At 39.3% G+C, this 24,571-nt stretch overlaps 1 protein-coding gene across 2 annotated transcripts in view; it reads right to left on the minus strand.

Annotated features, from left to right (window-relative positions):
• LOC110833995 (terminal nucleotidyltransferase 5C) overlaps window positions 1-24,098 on the minus strand; it is a 68,988-nt gene extending 44,890 nt beyond the window's left edge. Inside the window, exon 1 of one of the 2 annotated variants that reach the window (XM_087350364.1) lies at window positions 24,076-24,098. Coding sequence is in view for 1 of the 2 variants with exons in the window: in XM_022072675.2 (XP_021928367.1) it covers window positions 10,539-10,655 (117 nt within the window). In the remaining variant the exon portion in view is untranslated. Of the gene's footprint in view, window positions 1-10,538; window positions 10,930-24,075 lie in introns of those variants that run through there. The other variant, XM_022072675.2, reaches the window with a different exon arrangement.
• Between the last annotated feature and the right edge of the window lie 473 nt (window positions 24,099-24,571).

Consider the following 24,571-nt stretch of genomic DNA (forward strand, 5'->3'; position numbering starts at 1 on the left):
GTTAGCCAGAAGACAAGAGTTAGCGGAATAGGTCGTAATAATATACATAATTATAATTTAAACTGTTATACAAATTTTACATTAAATAAGCAAAGTATTCTGATAACATGGTCAAATGCAGCGAATAAATCCATCAATTACACACAGTAGATGAATTATACTACCCATAATGAACATTTTAAATTTCTGTAAACATTAGAAATTCGTAAGCATAGTAAAAGGAGTGTGTAATTCTTCGTAATGCGATTTCAAATTGTGCTTTTTTATTTCAAAGACTTGTGAGACCACATGGTAAACTGATGAAAAAATTTATACCGGCATAATATGCACTCTTCTTAAAATATGAGACGTTGGCATCTCGTCTATGAAGTTGATTCTTATTCCTTGTGTTGACACTAAAAAGTTGAAAATGTTCTTAGTTACTTACAATGAAGTTCATTAATAAGAATATGTGTTCATATGAAAGAGCTACGATCTCTATTCTTTTAAAAAGACTTCTAGAAGAATTTCTGGGTTTAACACCAACCAATACTATTCATTACCAAGTTGTTACTCAGCGGTACTGATATTAGATAAGCAAGCAGTTTTCCTATTTTTTCAGAGCATTATCTGTATTATTATTATTATTATTATTATTATATAATTTGTTATTTTGCATTCACCATTGGTCTGGATTTTCATTAATTTCAGGCACAAATATATTTACCCAAAAATTAATCAACGCTGCAGATAACACCCTGCATGAAGTGATGTATGACATTCTTGTCAAAGCTAGTCAACAACACAGATACACTCTACAAATGATATTATTTTCGAACTGAAGAACTGGAATTGAATTTCTATATATACAATCACAAAAAAATATTTAAAATAAACTTCAGGAGACCTACATGCTATGTTCTACCACATACCAATTCTTTACGAACCGTTTTACAGGCTTTTCATGAAGTTACGTTGAAGTTGCAGACTCCGCAAGAGCAGCTACTGGACCACATCGTCTGTTGTGATATCAGTCAAATGTCAAGGTCTGAGCGGCCCGATAAGGTACAAGACACATGTCCATACTATAAATTTGAACTCAGTCCTCGTCAAAAGTGCCAACATTATAGTGTTCTGCTTCATATTCGATAGGTACCTGGTTCGAGTTTCAACCCTGAAACCAGTTATTCTATAACTGTCCCTTTGTTTAATTAAGTAAAATATCATAAAGATGTTTGGAGAAGTTGAAGTACAGATCCATACATTCATAACAACGCCAGTAGTCAATAATCAGCTTCACGCTCTGGTCGGTTTACCTCCATAAAAATAACACCTGGTATTCAGTAATCTGGTCGAGTCTCAGAGCCGGTCTAAACAGCGGTGGTGAAACAGAGAATCCCTGTACCGGCCAGGAATCAAGTTCCGGTCGTCCAGCCAGTCTCCTTACTGCATCAACTAAGTCAATCCCAACTCAACAGTTTTAATTTTTTCTCTCAGTCATTCGAGGCCATGACTGCTTCCTTCTACATCATTTCCAATTTATAATTCATAATCACCTTGCCACTAAATGCGATATAATGTAATGCTTAGTTAAAAGTATCATTACAAAATCCAAGAATCAATTTGCAGTTTGGAGTCAGCACTTGATATACCATATCAGGATGCCCTGCAACAATTTAGTATCAACCACCCACACTTCGGTACCTTGGGGTGTTATGCTTTATTTGGGGCTGTACATTTATTTGCATTTCAACAGAAGCAGTCAGCATTCAACTCCAGCTATAATCCCGGTCCATATGCTGCTAGTTCTTTCTTGTAACAACGAGCCCAGGTGCTGTGGCAGGGAAGCACAAAAGTTCTGTCACGTAAAAAGTAGATACCAGCGCAAAAAACGTGAAGAAAGTATTGAATTATGACAGTGACTGTCCATTTAGGCAGATGCCAGGTGCAACATTCAAAAGAATTTAATCTCTCTTGCTTTCCGCAACGCTACAATACACACACGAGCCAAATGTTCATGCTGTTTCCAGAATCCGAATAAGACATGTTATGGATGTCTTCTGGGTTGTAGCACTGTGTAATCTGGTAGAAGTTTACCAACGTTTCAGAGGGTCCTTGCTGCCTGCCTCCATCATCACCCTGGTGATGGAGGCAACAAGCACCTTTGAAACGACGGTAAACTTCTACTGTAAAACTAATAGACGCAAGAGTTGTTAAATTCTGTAGAAAAAGGAAGCAGCTTTCAAGGAAACGAAACGTCTACAGCGAACTGAGCCTATAATGCGTAAGTTACAAAGCAGTCATACGCTGTGTCTCATTCCTACAACCGGACAGTTGTCAGACCTAACCTCAACATTTAGTTCTGTGCCGGATTTGTAATTATTGACAAAATAAATGCTTCATAAGAAATCTGTATTTGTACCAAATTTCACCGGCATATTAGTAGCATTACGTCTGTCGCTACTACTTTGTTTATTTTACGATGACACCTTAAATTAAATACAACTAAACATAGAACAAATGGTGGAAGAAACTCTAGTTTCTAGTCCAAGGACCGAGCAGAGAACCACCCGGATACAAGTCTGGAGCGTTACCCCTACAACCACAGGCCAAATTTCAAGCACGAATTGTGTTCATTCGCCAGTTGATCAGTATCTCAATTTTTAAATGATGAGTTAGTCATACAGTCAGATCTTTATTTAAGCCTGTTTGCCACTGGCTTGTGTTGGTATGACGTGATGTGGGATTAAACACGCGCGAAAAATATTTCACGAAAACATTGTGTGAGTGTTGAAATTACCAGCATGTCCATATTGCAAAACTATGATGTTATGTTTTTGCAACAAATTTAAAAAATGACTATATTAACCGTTTCCATGCTGATTTATTGAAAGCATAGCCTATCCTTGATAAAGCGACCAAACAACATGTGTGTGCATGAATATAACAGATACAAAACGACAAAATAATCTGCGAAGAGCCTACACGGAGAAAACAAGCTTATCTTGACTCAACCTTATACATTCTGAGCGAGAGATATTTCACTTCGAAGAAATGACTTTCTTCTTTAGATGTATTTGGTATTTGTAAAAGATCAGTTGAAGAAATGTATACAACACTTTAAACTAACTAATCGGGACTTTCAACAGTAGAAATATACGACACCATAGACTGGCCCTCTCAGCCCCCCCCCCCCCCCAGAAAAACGCTGGCATATTACCTTAAAATAGGCCACGACCTATTATTCCCCATATTCATTGCGATTCACCATCCACGGTTGACTTACAACATCGCATTGAATGTTAAATAACCTCAGCAGTTGATACAGATTATTTTAAAATAACGAAATAACCAACCATCATAGCTTTCACAGTACGTGTACTAACGCCTGTCTCGCACGTCTACACCAATATAACAAAACACAATTTTTTTGTTTCCCTTTGACATATTTCTTAGTCATTATTCGTCAGGGCTGTATTTCACATCACTGATAACCTTTATTCGCACAATGTGCATACATTTATCTAATAATGGGAAGACCCTAAGCTAAAAATAAACTGACTCACACAATATTCTCACAAACAGTTCATCGTTATAAGAACTGGTACATGATATACAATCTAGACATCACTGAAAACGACAAATTTTATTTAAAATATTTTAGATTTGAAGAATATTAAACAAAATACAAAGAAGAATTGATATCGCAATGCAGTGCGATACCAGTAGTATAGTTAGATTTGATTGTACTGCCTGCAACAGATTATCATCAAGCCAAATAATGTATATAAAGTCGTAAAGAAAGCACCTTTATAAGTACTTGAGAACATAATTATTCATATCCAAGTAACCAGCAATTAGTATGGCGTCTCAAATGCACTGACAATCATGAAATTATTTGCTTCTAGTATTATCTTGTTCATACATCGTTAGGTAAGACCCAAAGAATCGCTAGAGTTACTTCGAGGCAACATTAAAAAAACGAGGGATTCTCGGAATGTTGACGCGAAAGACAGCTTTACTTCTCAAAGATACTTGAAGTCATTCCACAGGCAACAGAAATAACTTCCGCATTTTATAATTCCAGAGGTTACTCACTTGCTACACAACGAAAAGACAGGGGACTCTGCATCACTCTTGCAAAGTCTTCTGCATGAATCCGAGATCGCAAAAGAAAATCACTGTAGGTGTTGCAAAATTAAGTGGCCATAGACAGATTATCCACCATTACCTTTTAGTTACAGACAGATTTGATGAAAACAACATTTTAAAACAAAAAAATATGACTACGCGTAACCATTCACATGACAGTGGTGGGGGAAATAACAACGAATTTTATCTCCAAAGTATTTTATATTCAGACTTGTCACAAACAAATATGTGCTTTGGACATTTCTTACTTAGCTGAACGAATTATCGACTTCTCTAGGTAGTCTCGTTCCATGAATTTAGTGTCTGTAATGTACAATGCTTTCGGAATTTACCCACATCATATTGAAAGTGTTTCGAAAATAATGTAGATGCCACATTTAGTTAAATATATTTGAAAGGGATCCGACAGTGAGAATTAAGTGTTTCTAGCTGAAAATACGACAGATAATCTAACAGACGGGCACAATGAGATACCTGCTAACTTGCTTAATGGAGTAGCGAGTGTTTGGTGGACTGTGAATTTTTCGGTGAAGATATGGTTTGAACAGTTGTTAACAATTCTCTCTTTGTAGTGAATAATTAACGAACATACCTCAGCGACGAATACGTACCTGTTACAGGGATGAAACTAGCAACAGCAGGTTGATTAGAGTAGCTTAGTGAGTAATGTGACTGACTGGCCTTAATCCAAAGAATGCAAACGACGCGGAAGTTAAGGAACAGTGTCAGGTCGAAATCTCAAATCGATTCAGAACTTTTGAAAACACACGTAATAACGTGGAAATCAACAGGGGGAAGTATAGAGGAGAATATCAAGGCAACAGCCAACGAGAGCACAATAATTTGAAGAAGGTTATTACAAATTATCAAATACAATAGCAGACTAAATTGTGATGGTTGCAGAATCCAAAACAAATAAATGAAGATAACCTGAAAAATGAAGACTCAAACTAGTAGAACTTTCACGGGGAAAAAACACGACTGTAAAAGCTTATCAGTGTACACTCAACAGGAGTGTTAGGCAGAAGCAGTTATAGCTACATGACGTCGCAACAGCCGCTCTTCAAATTACCTAAAGACCCAATTACTTTTTATTACACATGCATAACCAAACTAAACTGACGTCAAACTTGGTTTATTCGGGATTACCCGTGGAAGTAAAATTCATCAATAAAGAGAATAATAATGACTACGATAACCTCGTTTTTAAAACAGACATCAAACCCACGTGAAAATATTCACTGTTAGTTGATACTTAATCAAACTGGAGAGAAGTCAAAACTATACACCGAATACATAGGCCTGTAGATAGAAGGTTAATATTAAAACCCTTTCTTAAGGAAACAGAGTGAATGGATGCGAACTGGATTTACGTGACTCGGAACAGGGACCGATTCCGGGCTTTGGTGAACAAAATAATCAACCGCCAGGCTATATATAAACAAGGTTTTTATTTAACTAGCTGAGCTGCTGTCAGTGTCTCACGTACCACGTTAAATGGAAGTCACTGCTTTAGTTGCAAAGTAATGTACGTTTTCCATTGGAGTCCGTCTTTTTATTCTTGTCACCTGGTTCGCTGCTGTGATGTCTTGACTGCGACCTGGCAGTTCAATCAATCAAATTGAGTACCGTAGCATGTAATATAAATTTACCCCTGTCTGCTCACCGAACTATAGCCATGGAGGTGTAGACCGGTCGTGGAAGTACAGATCCATGCATTCTAGACCTCGGCTTTAGTTTGAAGTGAGTGGTCGGATTCATGCTCCGGCCGGTTTAACGCCGTGAATGAAATAATGGTAACCATTGCTGGATTCAAGGTGGCGCACATGGAAAAACACGTATCTGCCCGTCTCTAATCGAATCCTTGTCGTCCAACCGACAAAGAGTCACTGTACTGTACTCCCGTTCGTGCTAAGAGGGGGTGTGGCCTATTGCTCAAGCAGGACCGCACCATGCGATTTCCGGCTTCACCGCGCTATTTTTACTTGACCATCAGCTCTACCCAAATCTGCTTCATCCTACTACAAAGCTCTAATTTAAGAGCGATCTGTAATTCCTACACAAGCAATTGTGCATTAGACAGGCTTTCGCAGAAATTTTTCGACGTACTTGTTGCAGAATTCGCGGGTGTTACCCGAAAATTTCTTGCTTTTGAAAATACTGATGGAAACCAACACCCAAAAAAGTCAACACATGAAAAGTTTATCAGGCAGTTTATACCCACAAAGTTTGTGTCGTTTTGTATCAGGATTTTTTTATTTCTTATTGTATTATCTACTTCATAAGTTACCGCAAATGACTCATTAAAACCACGAAATAAACCCGAAATTTTAACACGGGGACCTCTCATACACCACGCAGGAGCACCAACTCTTCAATCTCGACGTTACATGTAGCCCCATTCGAGAGGTACCCTGTCATTACTGAATATGCTTGTACTAGTTAGGGCGACCTCCAAAAACCCATTTACAGAGAAGTGCTAAGCAGGTGATAAACGCAAAAGCGTGTCTAATACGAACAGGCAATAGTTTGAAACAATAGTTTCATTGTCTCTGAGTTACAATAAAAGCCGTCCGTTTTAGCGTTCCAAATGGTCAGACAGTTCTCAGTACCTAGCTTTTACTATTAGTAGACGTGTTTACATTCGCCACATAAGTATATAAACCACCATAATTAATGAGTTATTACGGTCATTTCAAAGTACGTCTTAAAGCAGTCACAAAGCCATTTCGTGCGTAAGGCAGTGTGGGACAGCACCACTGGCCTTGACATAGAAATGGTGAGTATCCAGGTTGACGGCCTTCAAAAAAGTCACTATTAACAGGGCTCCGAACATTGTTCAGAAGCAATGATCCGACACGTCCCTTACCCAAATGAATTCGACACCAGTTTAATCACAGTGACCCCAAACCCAAATTTAAATTTTCATCTCATCTGCTTCGACAGTCAGTAAATCTTCATTATGTGTTTATGAGTTTCGTATAATTCTGTTTCCTTAAACAGCATTAACCAGTCGATCTTTGTGATATTAAAGTGTTGTATTTTCTTTGCGGTACGGACTGAATTCTTAAATATATAGACGAGCTTCGGATTCAAAAACTTAATAGAATTTTTTTTAAAATATAAGTAAAAGATTTATTCATTGCATAAATAGTCCATTATAAATCTGTACCACCTTCTACATTTGACCTATTTGCATTCAATCAAGATACAGGCTACTTAGAATTTCTTGTTTTCACTGCTTTGCTCAGTGATGATCTCAAAGAGATCAGGCATGGCATTGCTTATTTATCAGAACTATTTGCAAAGTTTAATGAAATGAATTTACAGTTGAAAGGAAATGAGGTCAATCTTTTTAAGGCTAAATCTGTTGTCTCTACGTTTATTTCAAAGTCAACTCTATTGAAGCGAAATACATGCCGTCGCGAGCTATACCAATTTCCGAGCCTGCCTGAGCTAGAGGAGAAGGGTGGCATCCTATATGATGATCTGCAAGTTTTTTTGTGACCATCTGTATATGCTGCATGAAGCTACGTATGAGCGATTTGATGATCTTCTTTCGATGGAAATTCCAGATTGAGTGATACATCCATTTTCAGATACTGAGGAAGCTGGAATAGTGGAGGAAGAACTATGTAAGATTTGAGGTTTTCACAGCGGTGAGTAAGAAGATTTCTGTCTTCTGGGTTGTTGCGCTGTGTAGTATGATAGATCGCCCTGATGATGGAGGCAGTATGACCTCTGAAACGTTGGTAAACATCGACCAGACTACACAGCGCAACAACCCAGAAGACAGAAATCTTCATCGCCCTGATGACGGAGGCAGTATGACCTCTGAAACGTTGGTAAACATCGACCAGACTACACAGCGCAACAACCCAGAAGACAGAAATCTTCATCGCCCTGATGACGGAGGCAGTATGACCTCTGAAACGTCGGTAAACATCGACCAGACTACACAGCGCAATAACCCAGAAGACAGAAATCTTCATACTAAGAATCGCCCAGATGACGGAGGCAGTATTACCTCTGAAACGTCGGTAAACATCGACCATACTACACAGCGCAACAACCCAGAAGACAGAAATCTTCATACTAAGAATCGCCCTGATGACGGAGGCAGTATGACCTCTGAAACGTTGGTAAACATCGACCATACTACACGGCCCAACAACCCAGAAGACAGAAATCTTCATACTAATTCATCGCCCTGATGACGGAGGCAGTATGACCTCTGAAACTTTGGTAAACATCGACCAGACTTACTCAGCGCAACAACCCAGAAGACATAAATCTTCGAGGAAGAAGTGAACTAGAAAATGACACTGAGCTGAAGCCAAAGTTTAAGAAATCGTAACAAAAGTCTCTGTTACAGAAGGAAATTACTGATCGCTGTCCTGCACTATGGACAGTGGTTAAGAAACTCCTTGTCGCATTTCCAACATCATATTTAGTAGAATGTGGTTTTAGTGTGGTCATCCAACTTCTTTCCAAGCAAAAAATCGACTCCAGATTACTAAACGTGGTGATTTAAGTCTACTGATATATGAATTTAGACCGGACATTGGGAAACTGGTACCACTTCATCAAGCCCATTCATCGGATTAAGAATTTACTAACAGTGAAATAGTTACTAAATGTGGTATCTAAGCTTCTTGCCAAATGACTATCAAACGTTGAAAAACTGGTATCACTGGATCAAGTTATTCAATTTTCTTGAATAAAGAAACTAAAAAGTTTTAATTGGATTTTGAATAAATGTGAAATTACTTGTTACTGTTTTGAATTTTATTGATATTATCTTCCTTAGTGGGTCGTGCAAACCGCTATTCTGAAGAATGCTTTTTGTAAGGCACGGTAGGGAGAACAGGGGATAAGTATAAAACAGAGTAATTCAAAAACCTCTCTGCGCCTGTCAGAACAAGTGTCGAAAATGGCTATTCCAAAATCCTTGCCCAAGCACGCGCCCAGGTGGCAAGTAACATGTCACGTGACTGAATGGCCTTGACCAATTGTGGCAATCGCAAGCAATTTCGTCATGAGCAACAGTGTTCTACCAGGTGCAAGGTACTTTTGGGTCACTTCTGATAAGAATACTTAACAACGGCAACATAACATTAAACAGAGGCTCTGTATGCTATTAAACGTCGTAAGTTCTTCGTAACCACTGCGTTCACATGGATTGACTACACCCAATCTCCTATCCATCGGGAACCGAGGGTTCCTTTCCTGTTAATAAAGGGCCCGGACCGTGAAGTTGACCGCCTACCTCCATCTAGAGTCAAAATTCAAGAAAGTTGCAACAAATTCTCTCAGTGCCGCATAGCCTTCTGAGCACACAAACATTATCGTCATAATTATTATATCCTTCTACGCCGAACTTTATGTTGAAATTATAACTTAATCTGTAGATATTCGTAGCAACTTTTAAATTTCCAGTGTTTTAAAACTGAATATGGACGGTTCTAACAACAGAAGGACGGTATGAGAAGTTTATTTCTACTAAACGAAATCAATCAGGGCATAAATTTCTATTTCAAGGCGATGTATCTCTTACGTAGTATGCATAGGGGGTTGAAAAATAAGTAGGTTAGTATCATCGTTGTAATTATGTTACGAGCTTCATCTTAAAGGTGACAGACCATGGTTTTCGAAGGCAGGCGTTATTAATTACGATCGATTCTGAGGAAATCGTGTCAAGGATGAAACAGGACGGAGCAGTTGTAACATGCTTAGTTCATTATTGACAGATGCCACTTGCTAACACGTTTCTCCTACACGCTAGTCTCCGAATTTAAATATCGGCTAAGGCGATTCTGTAATGGAATTTTGGCAAACTGATATGCTGATTCGTCTAAGAAGCATGCAGCTATTACAACACGTCACCAAAGCCGCCATTAAAACCAGCGCAGGGCACTGAGCCAAGTGTCTGTTAAGTTAACACAAAGATTTGCTTAAAAGAATCGTGTTTGGAGGCCGATTTATACTGAGGTTAGTTAAGATAGGTAAGTGGAAATGATGACGTCTAGCGCCTATAAATAAACCCTTAATGAAAGAGCTAGATAAACGTGGCCTCAGATTTTAGATATTACAAAATAAGTCACATGTTACCACATCTAAAATATTTCATTCCGATCTTAAAGTTGAACTTGAACAGAATAACTCAGTACAAGTACTTATTCTTTGGCACATGCAAGGCAACCACATTCCATAACACTCAAGCGAAAATATCATTTAAAGTTAATCTTCTGCTTCTTAAGAAGCAGTAGAGATAGAAGTTATTTATTTCTAAACGTTTCGCGCGGCTTTTCCTTGTGCTGTACATTATTCATTCTTCCACATCTGAGACCAAGGGACCAACCAGCTTGCTATTTATAAGCATGGAAGCTTAGGTTCTCAATTCTTACCTGCATAAGAGGAAGTCCACCACCTTCTTCAACCATTTTAATTCCATTTGTACGGGGGGCTGACATCTTGCTTGCTTCATCTATCGAATTCGGACTTTTGCTTAGATTATCAGACATATTTCTGTTTAATTCTTAATTCTGATTATTCTTATAAAATTTCTGTATCTATATTTCACAAAATTACGTCTGAATTTTACCCGATTATGAGCGTTGTGTAAACAAAAACGTTTAATTAATGTTGTTTGAGTGTGGGCCGTACCGTGTTTTTCGCAGACGTGTGTGTATCTGTGACACTTAATTTACAAATGACAAATATTCCTGAGGTAAATGTATGATTCTAGGACACAACGCTCAACCGACTCGACGCAGTCGATTCACACGCCACACTGTCGGTACCTCCGCCTCTGTCGTCCAGCTACCTACAACCACTGCGCAGTAACCTGCGCACAGCCTCGCGACGCTCGGCGTCACGTATCCCAGCAACAGCGAACGATTTGTCGAGGTTACGTAAGGCAAGAAGAGTTTTCAGTTCCTGACCAAACACACGGCTTAATGAATGAACGAGTGGATGAATGTTAAAGGTGAAGTGAAATTGTACCTGGCCATCATGAAACACGCTTATCGCGTCATGAAGATGTACTATGAAGCTCCACGCGTATTTAACCTCGGCACGAAATACAGCCTTCGGTAGCCAGCGGGTAAGAGGCTGGGTGGACCTCAGAGCAGGTCTCTACACACAGTGATGTAACAGGAGATAGAACAATTACATTATGAGAAGAGTCATCATTTGTATTCATCATCAAATATTATTATGATAATTAAATCAATGGTGATGAGATTAGGGAGGGGGGAGTACATGTTCATAGCGCATATGAGACAGACAAAATTGCATACAAAATAAAAGTATCTGAGGAGATTCACACACGTAGATATGGGGATATTATTAAAGTTGAGTTTTTACAAGATTGAACGTATGGAGTGAGTTTATGGCTTACGATAGAGTCCACTGCCAGGCTTTTGTGAACACGGTAATACAACTACAGATTCTATAATTTATTTGCTGAAAAAGTCATGACCAATTGAAGGAATATCAGGTTCTCAAGTAGGACCCTGTTCCATCGAGTATGTTCACGAAAGATCAATCAACTCCAATATCTTTGCTGGCCGACATGAACGGTTTCGTTGGGGCTCCAGACAGGAGACTCTTTTCTGCCATTATTTTCGAGACCTTGTTCCACTGACAAGAAGATCTCGACGACCTTGACAGATAAAACATTTTTACTCTTCTTTACGCTGCCAGGAAGCTGCAATTAGTGGGGCACACCACAAAAGCAAAGTTACACAAGATAACGGGGACATTTATCGTAACTGAGTAACCAATAACCGACTAAGCAACAGAGTAAGAAACGAATCAGCTAACCAAAGTTTCCCCTGTAACTAAGCGCCACGTAATGATTTTGTGTGAGGAAAATTAAGTAAAGCCCCACCCATCTTAAACTCTACAGATGGTGGTAAGCTGACAGTGTCACGTTCCAGCCGCTTTAACCATGAGGAAATAGTCTCTTGTACTAATTAGTTAGGACGCTGAGTAAGTCCTAGGGTCGGTTCGGAGAGAGTTCTGGCGACAAGAAGAGTCTGTCTCTGCGGACATCGAACCTCGGTAGTGCAACCTATACGGGATCATAACCAGTTAAGACAAAATACGAAAATTCAAACAAAGTATTAAAATAAGAAATTATGTAGTTTCTGAAAGCCTTCCAAATTTTCGGATTAGACCCTTGTTATTCAAGTTTCAGGTGAATGAAAAGTGGAATCCCCATCTCACACAAACACGACGACGATTGGAGCCGAAGAATAACATCTCAGAGTTGAAGTCAAAACACAAAAATGAACTGCTGCAGTTACTGACTGCAAGAATCTGTAAATGTGAGAACCTTCAGTACGGTCAAGTGTTCAACATGCATAGCTTTCTTGTAGTACTATTTACACTATGATCACTACCACTGCAACTGCTGCTTACTTCCTACTGTGGACAGGAAAAACCCGCGACTCAATGGCCACTCTCTTACCTTAGAGTGTTTACAGCACGACGCTACGACCTCATTCTTTACGCTAATTCGGTGCTAACAATCCTTCTGAGATGAGATTATACTTGTAACTTTAAGGTCATGTTAAGGTCACAGCTGATAAGATATGTCATATCTCTGCTCCGTTTCGAATAAAAAAATAAAAAAATACATTCATGAAAAAGATAAGAGCAGACTGAATTCGGACAATTCTTGCTATCATGAATTTCAGTATCTATCGTCTTCTGTCCAAAATCGCAAATATGAAGTTAAAAAGAAACTGCAATAATTTTAGTAGAAACTGAGGTTCTCACAGCGGGGAATACAAAAATGGATGTTTCCTGAGTAGTAGCGCCGTGCATTCTTGTACAAGCATACCGAAGTTGTGCTACGGATTTTATCTCCCTTAAAAATTCACCGGCCCTTGCAGGGCTTGAACCCGCGAACCCGCTCCAGTGACGAGCACGAGAACCACTAGACAACCGATGATGACACTGTTGGAACTTTGTAATCAAAGTTTATATTATGTCATGTTTCCTTTCTTAATGTAACATTTCCCTCTCTTGAGTCTAGAACAATTTCTCCGTTGCAACGAAGAGCCATCAAATACCTCCTGGCAATATTTTTTTTAAAAGTAAACCTCAATTCTTGTTACCTAAACTAATTCAGAAATTATAAATTACCGTAGTACGATTGCATGCTCAAGTACACCTTTTATTTAAATACGCACAAAGTACTAAAGAGTTACGTATTATTTTAAATATTCTCCTGACATGACACAGTATCTTCCTGAAAAACTTGCATTTTATGGTAGGGTTTCAAACTCAAATAATAGGTCTACGTGTGGCACCTGCACAAAGCAGTAGACGATGTAAGAATACAGACTTTTTAAAATGTTTCCCTCGTGCAGTAACTAGTAACAAATGAACAAATAATTAGGTCGGCCTGTTTACAAGAGATCTCGGGGCCGTATCCGCGGGCACCTTCTTGGACAGCGTTGATCAAGACAATAAATCTTTTCGATCGGGAGACGTTTCTAATACGATAGCAGTGTAGAAGGATGGCTCTCCGACAAGCAGCGAGTACGCAGGCTCATCACACTGACCTCGCCAAGTATTACATTTTCTATGTGGGTTGTGTCGCCTGGTAACAGGGGACAAAAATAATCAGGAGGTCGACCAACTGCACGTCACGACAAGTCAGACAGCAAACAAGCGATTCGATCACATTAACACATACTGAAAGTGTGATTTATTGGGGTTCCGACGCATCAATAATACAGGGCTAGTCTAAATGATGTTCCCGATTTGAAACACATGTTACTCACGTTTAATGAAATTCAGATGCACAAAATTGGTACCGATGGAAAGAGAAACTCTCCAAGTTTATGTTGGTATACTTCGCGGCCGCGTAGTAACACTGTTCGCCGCCAGGGCGGTATGAGAGAAAATGTGCCATCGAAGACAGGGGAGCCTTTTGTGTCCTGGATTTCCACGTTCACCGGTCTGTTATTAGTGCGCAACGGCATTTCCGGACCAAGTTTGCGGCAGATCCACCCAGTGGGCATACAATTCGTAAGTGGCATTCCGAATTTAAGAGAAGGGGCTGCATCTGTAAGAGAAAGTCAACCGGCAACGTGTCTGGGAGGAACTCGACTACAGGCTGGATGTGTGCCGAGTTACCAAGGGGGCTCACATTGAACACCTGTGATGTACTGAAACAAAACTTGGAGAGTTTCTCTTTCCATCGGTACCAATTTTGTGCATCTGAATTTCATTAAACGTAAGTAGCATGTCTTTAAAATCGGGAACATCATTTAGACTAGCCCTGTATCATTCGTAATGTGAAAGCTTCATACGGGTTTTGTTCAAAGACGAGTAAGCGGTGTTTAGTTAATCGACGTTCTCACATTAAATCAATGCGAACAAAGTCTTACACACTTCATTTTTGTTGTAAAACCGTAAAGGAAGTGACAATGAAGTGGATATTAAGATGATATTGATGTTCGAAAATATAAACCGGATTAAACTGGCTCAGGGTAGGTTAAATGGCAGGTGTATGTGATAATGAAACATCGGCTTAGGTCTACAGAAAAGCAGGGAATTTCTTAACCAGCTGCTCTGGGAACAGGTGAAGTTAAGACACTGGCCAGAAGCTAGTTAGTTCCTTAGTTAAATAGGCAGGTTAAGTAGTTGATTTAGATTTAAACGTATCACAGTAAATACGTGATAGAGCTTTGAAACACTGGGGCTGTAGGTTCAAATATCGCTTCCAACACATACACATAAACAAAATTTTGTCTTTTATTTTGTTCTACATAAGTAGAGGCATCTTTACTGGCCAACCTCCTGACACATAACACCAAATATCTGCATGATTGGGACTAATTTTCTTAAAATTAATTCTGAATCGGTATATGCAACACGACCAATTCGATAACGGTCGATGTGCGTGTCAAGAACCTCTCAATTTATTTGTCAAAGGACAGCTTTTATACAACGCAGCGCCGAAGCAAGAAATAAGACTTCGCTGTGAAAGATTTATAGTTTCAACACTAAACTAGGTTACTGGATCCCATAGCGCACGTCTAAAGGTTCACAGAACCAGAAGCATGAGAATGCATTTATTTTCTGCAAACAGCGCGTGCTTTTCTCAATTAACTACTGTTGCTGCTGTTCTGAATATTACATTCGCAATTAAATGGGCATTAGCTTACACACTCAACGGTGGCACTGACTGAATTTAAGATTATACGACTGTGTGCTGTAGCCTGATTCGAGGGATGTTCTCCTCCGCTGCAGAATTTTTTAAAGCCCTTATTAAGACAAACATATGAACTCCTTTCGTGGGAGATCAGACCATTGCAAGGCCTCTGTCACCAGTGTAGCTGTTTCTTTTTCGTGGTACAGCCCCATTCCAGCAGCAATATTTTCTACCTTCGAGGTTTTATGAATCCTTAATACAAGCGGTAGGAGTCCATGGATGGGGAATCAGACTATCGCAATGCTTCATCATCAAATCAGCAATTTCTCCTTTGTGCTACGTTGAATCCATTAGGGCTAGCGCACACGAGCGGTTTTTCTGCCGCAGCGGTAAAACTACCGCAACCGCGTATTCTTGTTGCCTGTGCACACGGACGGTGAAATAAACGCATTGTCTGCGTTTTCTTTTCAGTTGGGAGCTGGATTTAGTGGAGACAGTTGGCGTGTGCTCTAGGCAGATAAGTCGAGGAATGGATTTTGTTGAGACTGTCGCTGTGTGCGTTTTTTGCTAAGAGTAAGGGCAAAGAGTAAAAATAAATTTTGGTCCGTCCACTTGTTAGTCAAAGATTTTTGAAAACCAAATTTCACAATTTATTTGAAGACCTGCGTATGTACCCAAAGAAATTAAAGATACTAGGAGGAGCGCAGCAACGAAAAACAACAAAACATGTAAGAACTATCTTTTTCCTGAAGACCAATATTTTCCACTCAGAAATATGGAGGTTACGTATGCGCACATAACTTTCCCGCCTGGCCACATATTTAAAATCACATATACAAACAAAATAAATAAATATAGCTCATGTGGTGGTGAGGGATCACCGTAGATTTTCAAAATGAATAATCAAGACTTCTATTGTGAGTTATTTACTACCACCTGGAATATAGCGCGTCAGTAACTGCAGAATACACTTGAACACACACAGTTAATCACTCTGCATTACCGTTATATGCACTTGACACAAAATGACAACAGACTAATTATATTTCCACTGAGCGGAATAATTAAATAGCTTCTGTGGTTCTACTCTATTTAGTGATACAGTGAAACCTCGTTTATCCGACCTATGTGGGGGGAGGGGACTATAGGTCGGATAAGCCGTAAATCGGATGATCGGGGGGGGGGGGACGTGGTCATGGATATAAAAAAATAAGTAGAAGACAAAGATGTAATTAGCAAAGTTGGAACAAAAACATGTAAATCATTTTTATAAATACTGAAATATACAGTCCATGACTGTAATCTTGAGACTTGCAAGGAATGCAGGAAGTCCGAAGCGTTAAAGGCAGACGCTATCTCTCCTTCTTCACCCCACTTCCTCACCCCGCAAGTCTCAAGATTACATTCGTGGACTATACAGAGATTCAATACACATTTTTCTCGGCAGATGATGCGGGCGTTTCGCACGCACAAGTAAAAGAGCCACTCGTGAGTGGTGCTCGAGGAAGTTTCCGTATTAAAATAGTGAATTTGTCAGTCATTCTGAGTCGCTGTCCATTACATGAAGTGGAGGTTCTGGTGTGATTCTGCTGATGTCAGGTAATTTGCTTGCTGTGTTATCCTGAACAAAAAGGAGCAGGGGTTCATCTTCTATGGGAACCAGCAGGCTTGAAGAAGCTATGTATTTTCAGTTGGGTTGTTTTTTGTCTTTGTCTGCGAATAACCAATTCTCTAAATGTCCTGAAGTGTTCATAATAGTCAGCTAATCAGAAGAGCCGAGATTTGGACTCCGGACCTCGCGCATACGAAATAGAACTGGACCTCGACTTTCGGTAAATGACAATTTAGCAAAGTACTTTTTCCTGTCTAAAGCATTTAAAGCCTAAAAATTAAATTAAAATAAATCTGACGTAGAAAGAAATTAGCATTCAAGCCAATGAAGCAAGGGAGCTGAAAACAAACAAACAAAGCAAGGAGATAAACATGCGTAATACGAAGTTGTTTCTGTGTTTTATATAACACCACGAAATGAAAACGTATGGAGGATGAAGATGCAGCTCCACACATTCTTAACCTCGACAGCAGAGGGAGGTAAGTGGCCTCTTTACCACTGACTAAAAGACTGAGTGGGCCCCACAGCCGATCTGAAAGCGGTGGCGAACACAAAGAAGTTCTTCTCCTGGCTGGGAATCGAATCTCAGTCGTAAAGTTCGTATCCTGGCCACTACATCGACTGAGCTATCCCTGTTTCAACAAAGGAATGTGGGGAATAACAAAAAGAGAAAAACTACCAAATAAAATGATCTACTACTAAACTGCGTTTTTGAGCCCCATTCATGTCGAGATACGCTGTTTTGGACAATTGCCAAGCTTGTGGTTGGTCGTTGTAACCCTGCTAGGGGTCCGTGACGTCATTTGGCGGGAAGATGAGAAGGGGGAAGGGTGAGTAGAGCTATTATTGATCCGCAGCTGCACCCCCACCACTTCTACTTCTGCTCAACAATCGATTTAGCCCTGTGCCTCATCCTTCTAGATGTTTCCATCTGGGAAAGTCTCCAGTTTCAAGACTTTTCTACCATACCCTATTCCACAGACGTCAAAACACCAACCCCGTGGAAAATTAGTCATCCGAATTATTTCTCCTTCCACACACGTTATACTTGCCAGTTTATACCAGGCAGCGAATAATTTCCCTCGTGACAAGAATGGAAGCCATCTTAACCACAAGAAACAATTATGACTTATTATACAAATAACACACGACATCATATTCGCCAATTTTCACTTTGAAACAGCATTGTTACGTGCACATAAATAACCCCTCAAAGCGTATAACAATATGTAACCGTCCGGAATCATCCTCGTCATATGTTTCACTAGTTGTTACTGCATACCAGGAAGAACTTGCAGGCCATGCGTTTGTTTCAATAAACATTCCCCGACAGTCACCTTGGACGCGAAAAAAGCCACTAAAAACCTCAATCCGAATAGCTGGTAGCCCGACCGTAATTCGAACCGTTTACCTCCAGAATACAAGTCCACAGCATTACCGATTTGTTGGACAAGCTGATGTAAACCGCGGGTTTAATACACATCGCTATGCTAAAAATCGGACATGTCACCAAAAACAAACACGGAACTCACTTCGACTACTGTCGACAGTGAAAAAGCTCGAGGGTGACCTTTTGCTATCAGACACCTGTTAACCATTACATTTACTCGTCACAATATACGTTACTCCTTAAGGAAAATAACACTTCAACACTTCCTTAAATTTAAAGCGCGTAACATATTAAACAAGTCACTGACTGACACACAGTCTCATAAACTAAAACAACTTAATGAATAATTAACTGACTGCCTTACTAACCAGCTCACCAAATAACAGACTGAATGACTACATGCGTAAATAATCGATAAATAAGATGGCCAACAAAATCATCAACTGGTTATTCAAATGACTGGCTAATTCCATTGTGCAGGGTCACCACTGAAGAGCTAATAATTATCCATCTAATGACAAGGCTCTATCGCGAACTAGTTCCATCATTTCCAAACATCAATTTCAATGTCATTCATCTCTGCTCAGGGTTTCTAGTAGTCTGCTCACTTGAAATAACCCGAACATCATGATGTAACTGTCGTAGGCTTGTCTTATTTTTCACGCTCGTCGCCTATCGCGCTGCCGTCAGCTGTTATATCATTGTTTGCTCGGGGAAACCAAGATCAAGGTCACGTGACGTCAGCAACATGTGAATGCCATACAGCTATCGCACGATACGGGGCCAGTGAGCCGAATACGATATATTCTATTTTGAACAAGTTCAAAGGAAACTCTTTTGAAGGTGAAATGAATTGTAACTAAACGACTTTCGCGTGATAATGACGAATAAATAGCCACAATCGAAGCCGAGTCTGGAAGCAAGGTGTATTGAGTTTGGCACTGAAACACCTGTGTTGATGTGTGACAATACACTACATGTCAACAAGGCACGAAGTATAAAGTGAAAAAGGTAAGAGGAATAAGACGAGAGAGAAAGATGAGAAAGACAGACTGAAAGGAACAGAACGGAAAGAAAGACAGAAAGGAAGAAAACAAAAACGAAGTTAAAAGCGAAAGGAAAACGAGATAAAAAGCTTGTAAAGTATATTCTGTACCGGAACACATACAAATCCTCATTAATTCTTTGCAACCTGCATTTAAAGGTATTATATCCTACTTGTTCGATAGTTCTCACTTTGGCCGCCAGATCGCAGCACCTCAATGTCCACCTTTCGACTTTCCTCATCTGTTCATTTTGTTGTCACCGCTCGTAGGATATTCAAACATGAGATTTTGAGGTCATGCAGAATAGAAGCACACGTCCACAACAAATTTCATCCAAATCCGTCCAGAATTGACTGGATAGACGGACGGACGTACAATCCATAATGGATTCTCCCTATGCACTTCGTAAAAAAACCGCATAACAACGGACAGAAATAGAGATAAAATGGTAGAAAGACAAACATAAAGAAGCAGAAAGAAAGAGAAAAAGAAGCAAAGAGTGACAAAGATACTGTACAGAAAACAGAGGAAGATGGAGAAACGACAGACATTTAGACAGAAGCAGAAACAAGGACAGACAGAGGAAAAAAGAGCCTGTATGAGGGTTCCATACCCAACGGACCAATTGAATTCCATCGGCAGTGTCGTTATCACACACGCCGCATAGCAGTTGCACAAGACGTCACCTGTTTCCAAACGCGAGGGTACACGGGCAATTTGAGTGAGGCAGTAGAAGACCTACGTTTTGCACAACGCTATTTTCTTGCCAGGAACCACTCCCTGGCTAAGCCTAGCAGTATTGGCAATTGCTTTAATTAACATGCATCCCGTCTATCGTACGAAACAGCTGCACAAACTCTTAAATTCCTCACTAGTTAAGCACTCAGTTTGTTAAACAGAGACTGTAATCACTTGTTTGGTTGCCTAGATTGTTTGTATGTTTAATAATACTTTATTAATTAGTTAAACAGTTAAGGCACTTTGTTACTCTGAGCGTTTCATACCCAGTTATATAGCAAGTTTGAATGTTCAGTACTAAATAGGTAGACATTACAAATAATTACATACTTCGTAAGTAAGAGATGTTTACTGGCTTGGTTAATAAGTTAACTAGTTGCTTGGATAGTTATATAATTCTTTGATTAGATAGCTAATCTGTTGCTTAAATGTTAGGTTTTTTTTTGGTTTTTAGACGGTTACTGACAGCAACTGACATCTGCATAATAGTGCACTGGAACAATAAAGGCTTCCTGAGTTGAAAACAATTAACGTTTTGCATTCTTCTGCAAAAATAAATCTGTGTCACTCAGGCAACGATAAGGAACGGTTATAATATAAACAGTATATTTAATATCCTGATATCAATTAAACAATTTTTTCAACTCAGCATAGCGACGGTAGAACTTAAAAAGCGTTGTTAAAAGTGTGATAATCAGTTATAAAGGATTTTGACGACGGTAGTTTACACTTAAAATTATTCATTGTCAGGACTTTTTCCATCGTCTGTTCTTTAAAACCACGACGTTTCGGAGGCTGGTTCTGTCTCCGTCTTCAGGTGAGAGGTACAGAGACAGAGATTAGCTCTATCTAAGGGACCCAATAGAGTAGGTAGACTGAAGACGGAGACAGAACCAGCCTCCGAAACGTCGTGGTTTTAAAGAACAGACGATGGAAAAGTCCTGACAATGAATAATTTTATGTGATAATCAGCTTGCCTAAAGAGAACTGAACCACATCAATCTTATTTTTGAGTTGAAAAGAGTGACGGTAAAAGTATTCCAAGTTTCTGTAATTTATATAAGTGAATGACGTCATTTAACCAGTGCTACGCATCGCTAACTACCTTAGCCACTATCCTTTAGTTATCTCTCCTGCGTTATTAGTATGTCCTGTAAGGCACCCTCTGGCAAGATTAATTTCCTACTGACCGACTGATCCGGAAAATCTAATAACCTTATAAAACCATGGTTACATTATCACAAAGGTAGGTGGTTTAGGAGCTAGGAGGGTTGCAGGCAACAGTGACAAAGGCGAAGGCGTGGATGATTGGTCCCTGCCGACTACAGAGTGGCTGCTTCTCGTCATACACAGTAAAAACTGTGTTCACAAAAGTACACCAGTAGACACATTCCTGTATAACAATTCGTAACATTCTACTCTTGGGTTATAAGCTCCCTACTGAACTATTTACACACAAACTGTACGATCATTTTAACTTCATGAAAACATTTTAAAGCCATTAATTAGACAGCTCGTTCAATGGGCAGGAAACAAACAGGCCTACCTGAAGAGCAGAATATAATTTCAGTGCGTGTGTTCTGTGCCCTCGTCTGTCTGCTAAAAGGCAACGCTGACTAATCAAACTTGCCCTAATTGAGTGATTATACCAATAGGACCTACATAACTTATTAAAAACTTTGCTTAGAAAATAAACACGTATTTCTATGTCTCCTTGCTTTGTATTGCAGCGGGGAATGTTTATATATGCAAATTAATCTTTCCCATTAAAATTTAAGACGAGTAAACTTATTTAAAATAAATAACAAAAAAGTGAGTATTTCACAGCCTTAGAAAGGGACGTACAAATTGATGGGTCTTGAAACCTTGGCAGTTGATACTCAAAGTCGTTACTGCATAGAGAGAGAGAGAGAAAGAGCCACTTAATATTCCAGTTAAGAGGCCGACATTTTATGACGTAACGGCGCCTGGCGTTATTGCAAAAACCAGTTCGCGTTGTATGCTGAACTTTGTTGCTTAGCAACAAGTCTGTTGCTGATCTGTTTATACACACATTGTGTGTCATACTACTTTTCCACTATAAAGAAATGAAACGATTTAGTCCGCGTGTTATAACACAGTCCTTTTATGACTTACATGAAACGTGAAAGCTTATTTGGAGGGAATAACATGTGTGTATATATTGGAATGCTACCTAACAGAAATTAATAAATGGAAACAGAGAAGAATGTTACAGGAGGAGAAACTTTGTTATTTGTACAGGCTACCTAGCAGCGTTAGATTAGAGGTCATTTATGTAGAACTAGAGAGGAAAAAAACAGAATTTTGGTGGATAAAACTTACTTGCAATACAAAGAAGACATGAATTCGAAATGTAAGAATATCAATACAATTCATCTGGCTTAGGATCGTGTTCTATTGTCCATCTTAGGTACTGACGACGTTGAATAAATCGGGATCAGTAGGAAACTCAGCCGGTTAGTCAGTTACCGTGGCAACGCAACATATATACTGCATATTAAATTGCATTACTCCATTCAAAATACTTCACATCGATTAAAATAATTAGAAAGTTACAGTGTTATTTTTCGCAACAAACAGACATTATGCCTATCAAACTGGTGACCGCCCGCACATTAATATCGCAGGTTCAGACCTCACTTGAAACATTCACATCTTTAATGGTAGAAATGTGAACATCATCCAAATGGTGATGGTGACACAAAGTTGATAAATGTCCAAAAAAGAACGAACAGCAAGGCGCCTCCTTGCACACAATGTAGTCCACACTATGACACATTGTGCCGTTATAGTTTCACTTTTTTATTTCTCTCGTTTTTTAAGATAGATACAAGCCAAGTTCTGCCCTAACAAGTTTTTCCTTCAAGGTTACGGTATGGTGCAAAAACAACCAAAGGCAAAATCTTCAAGACTTGATAGAACCGGCCAGTCCACTTCAGCACAAGACCAATAATCTAACTTTCTGTACATCGTATTTTTTGCTCATGAGATGTGTTATAAAACATGGCAGCATTAACGTAACTTCACACAATATATTTTACTGTGATCCAAAGCAGCTCAGCTGCGAAAAGTCATCCTCTAATATTCTGATACAGTTCCTCTTGAATAATATGGACGTCGCCTTACAATACGGTGACCAGTTAATGAAATCTCTCTTCATGTCACCGCATTTTGAAATAGCCACAACATTTACCAACAGAAGTCTGTAGCGTTAGTGGCGAAGTTGCATTTAACACTATTTTACTTGTCCGATAAATCCCGAATTATTTGAAAATTTTGGTTGTGTAGTTGCAGTCACAAGACTACATTTGTGTCGGGTCGGAATCTGAACCAGGGACGTTTCATGCAACTCTCTAGAAAGTATTTCTCATTAAATTCCTTAACAACTCTCATGCCTGTTACGGACTTATTCATTGGCACCGGTATCTCTTTATATAGTCCAAAGTAACACAGACGAAAAATCAACTACACTGAGTAGAGTCCTTGAGAAAATTAATGTCGTTCAGCAATTTAAAAAATCTCAGCTTTTACAATGAATCCTTAAGATTCATTACAGTGTTCACAATATCCCGCCACTGGGTACTATCCTAAGTTAGTTTAATCCATTCACAGCCTGTTCCTTTTAAGATCCGTTTCAATAGAACGCTTCCATATATGCCTAAAGCCGGAATAATACCTTCTCTTCAAGCTTTCAGACCAAAATCGTGTGCTCCTTGAACGCTCACCCATCTCATCCTATTTGATCTAATTGCATTAATAACAACTGGTTAAGAACACAAATTAAGCTTTTCCACCTTCCTGCTGGTTCTCGTCTTATTTCAAAATATTCTCCTCAACACCCTGTTCTCAAAGAACCTCTTTTATTTTATTTTTTTCAGTTTTACGACCATCCATTGCGGGATAGACACTTGATACTTCACATTTCTCTACAGAAGAAAATGACAAAAACTTCTGTACTCACCACCAGCCCAATCTCTTCCAGGCCTGAAGAACTCACTAAGAAACACTCTTTCGTCTCTGTTCCTCGCGTTATATCACGAAGTACTGGCTACTGTCTGCAAAATAACGAAACCAAGATTAAACAGTCTTCGCTGTCTGTTATCCCAAACACTACAGCACATCATAACGCCACTACTTTGTGTTCCATATTCGTGTTATTTCTATCGCCATAAACAAGTAGAGCCATGGATTACTCATACACTGCAAAACTCCAGTTATATCTGTTGAACTACAAACTAAATCTCCCTTTATACCGCCATGTCAAATATCCTGCAACAAATTAAACACAATGGTCGATGGTCTCATCCGTCTGGACTGCGTTTATCTGGATGTAAAGCCAGAACAAAGGCTACAATGCAAAGGGATAGAATATTTTTAATTAAATTAAAAAGGGACGGAAAGTAGTAGGCCTAAAGTATTTCAAAACGCAAAAGTCGTGTGAACAAGAGACACACACC

The sequence above is a fragment of the Zootermopsis nevadensis genome, unplaced genomic scaffold (genome assembly GCF_977971745.1).
Source record: "Zootermopsis nevadensis isolate Lab colony 2312 unplaced genomic scaffold, Znev_1.0 Znev_ptg000017l, whole genome shotgun sequence".
Taxonomy (NCBI): Eukaryota; Metazoa; Arthropoda; class Insecta; order Blattodea; family Termopsidae; genus Zootermopsis; species Zootermopsis nevadensis.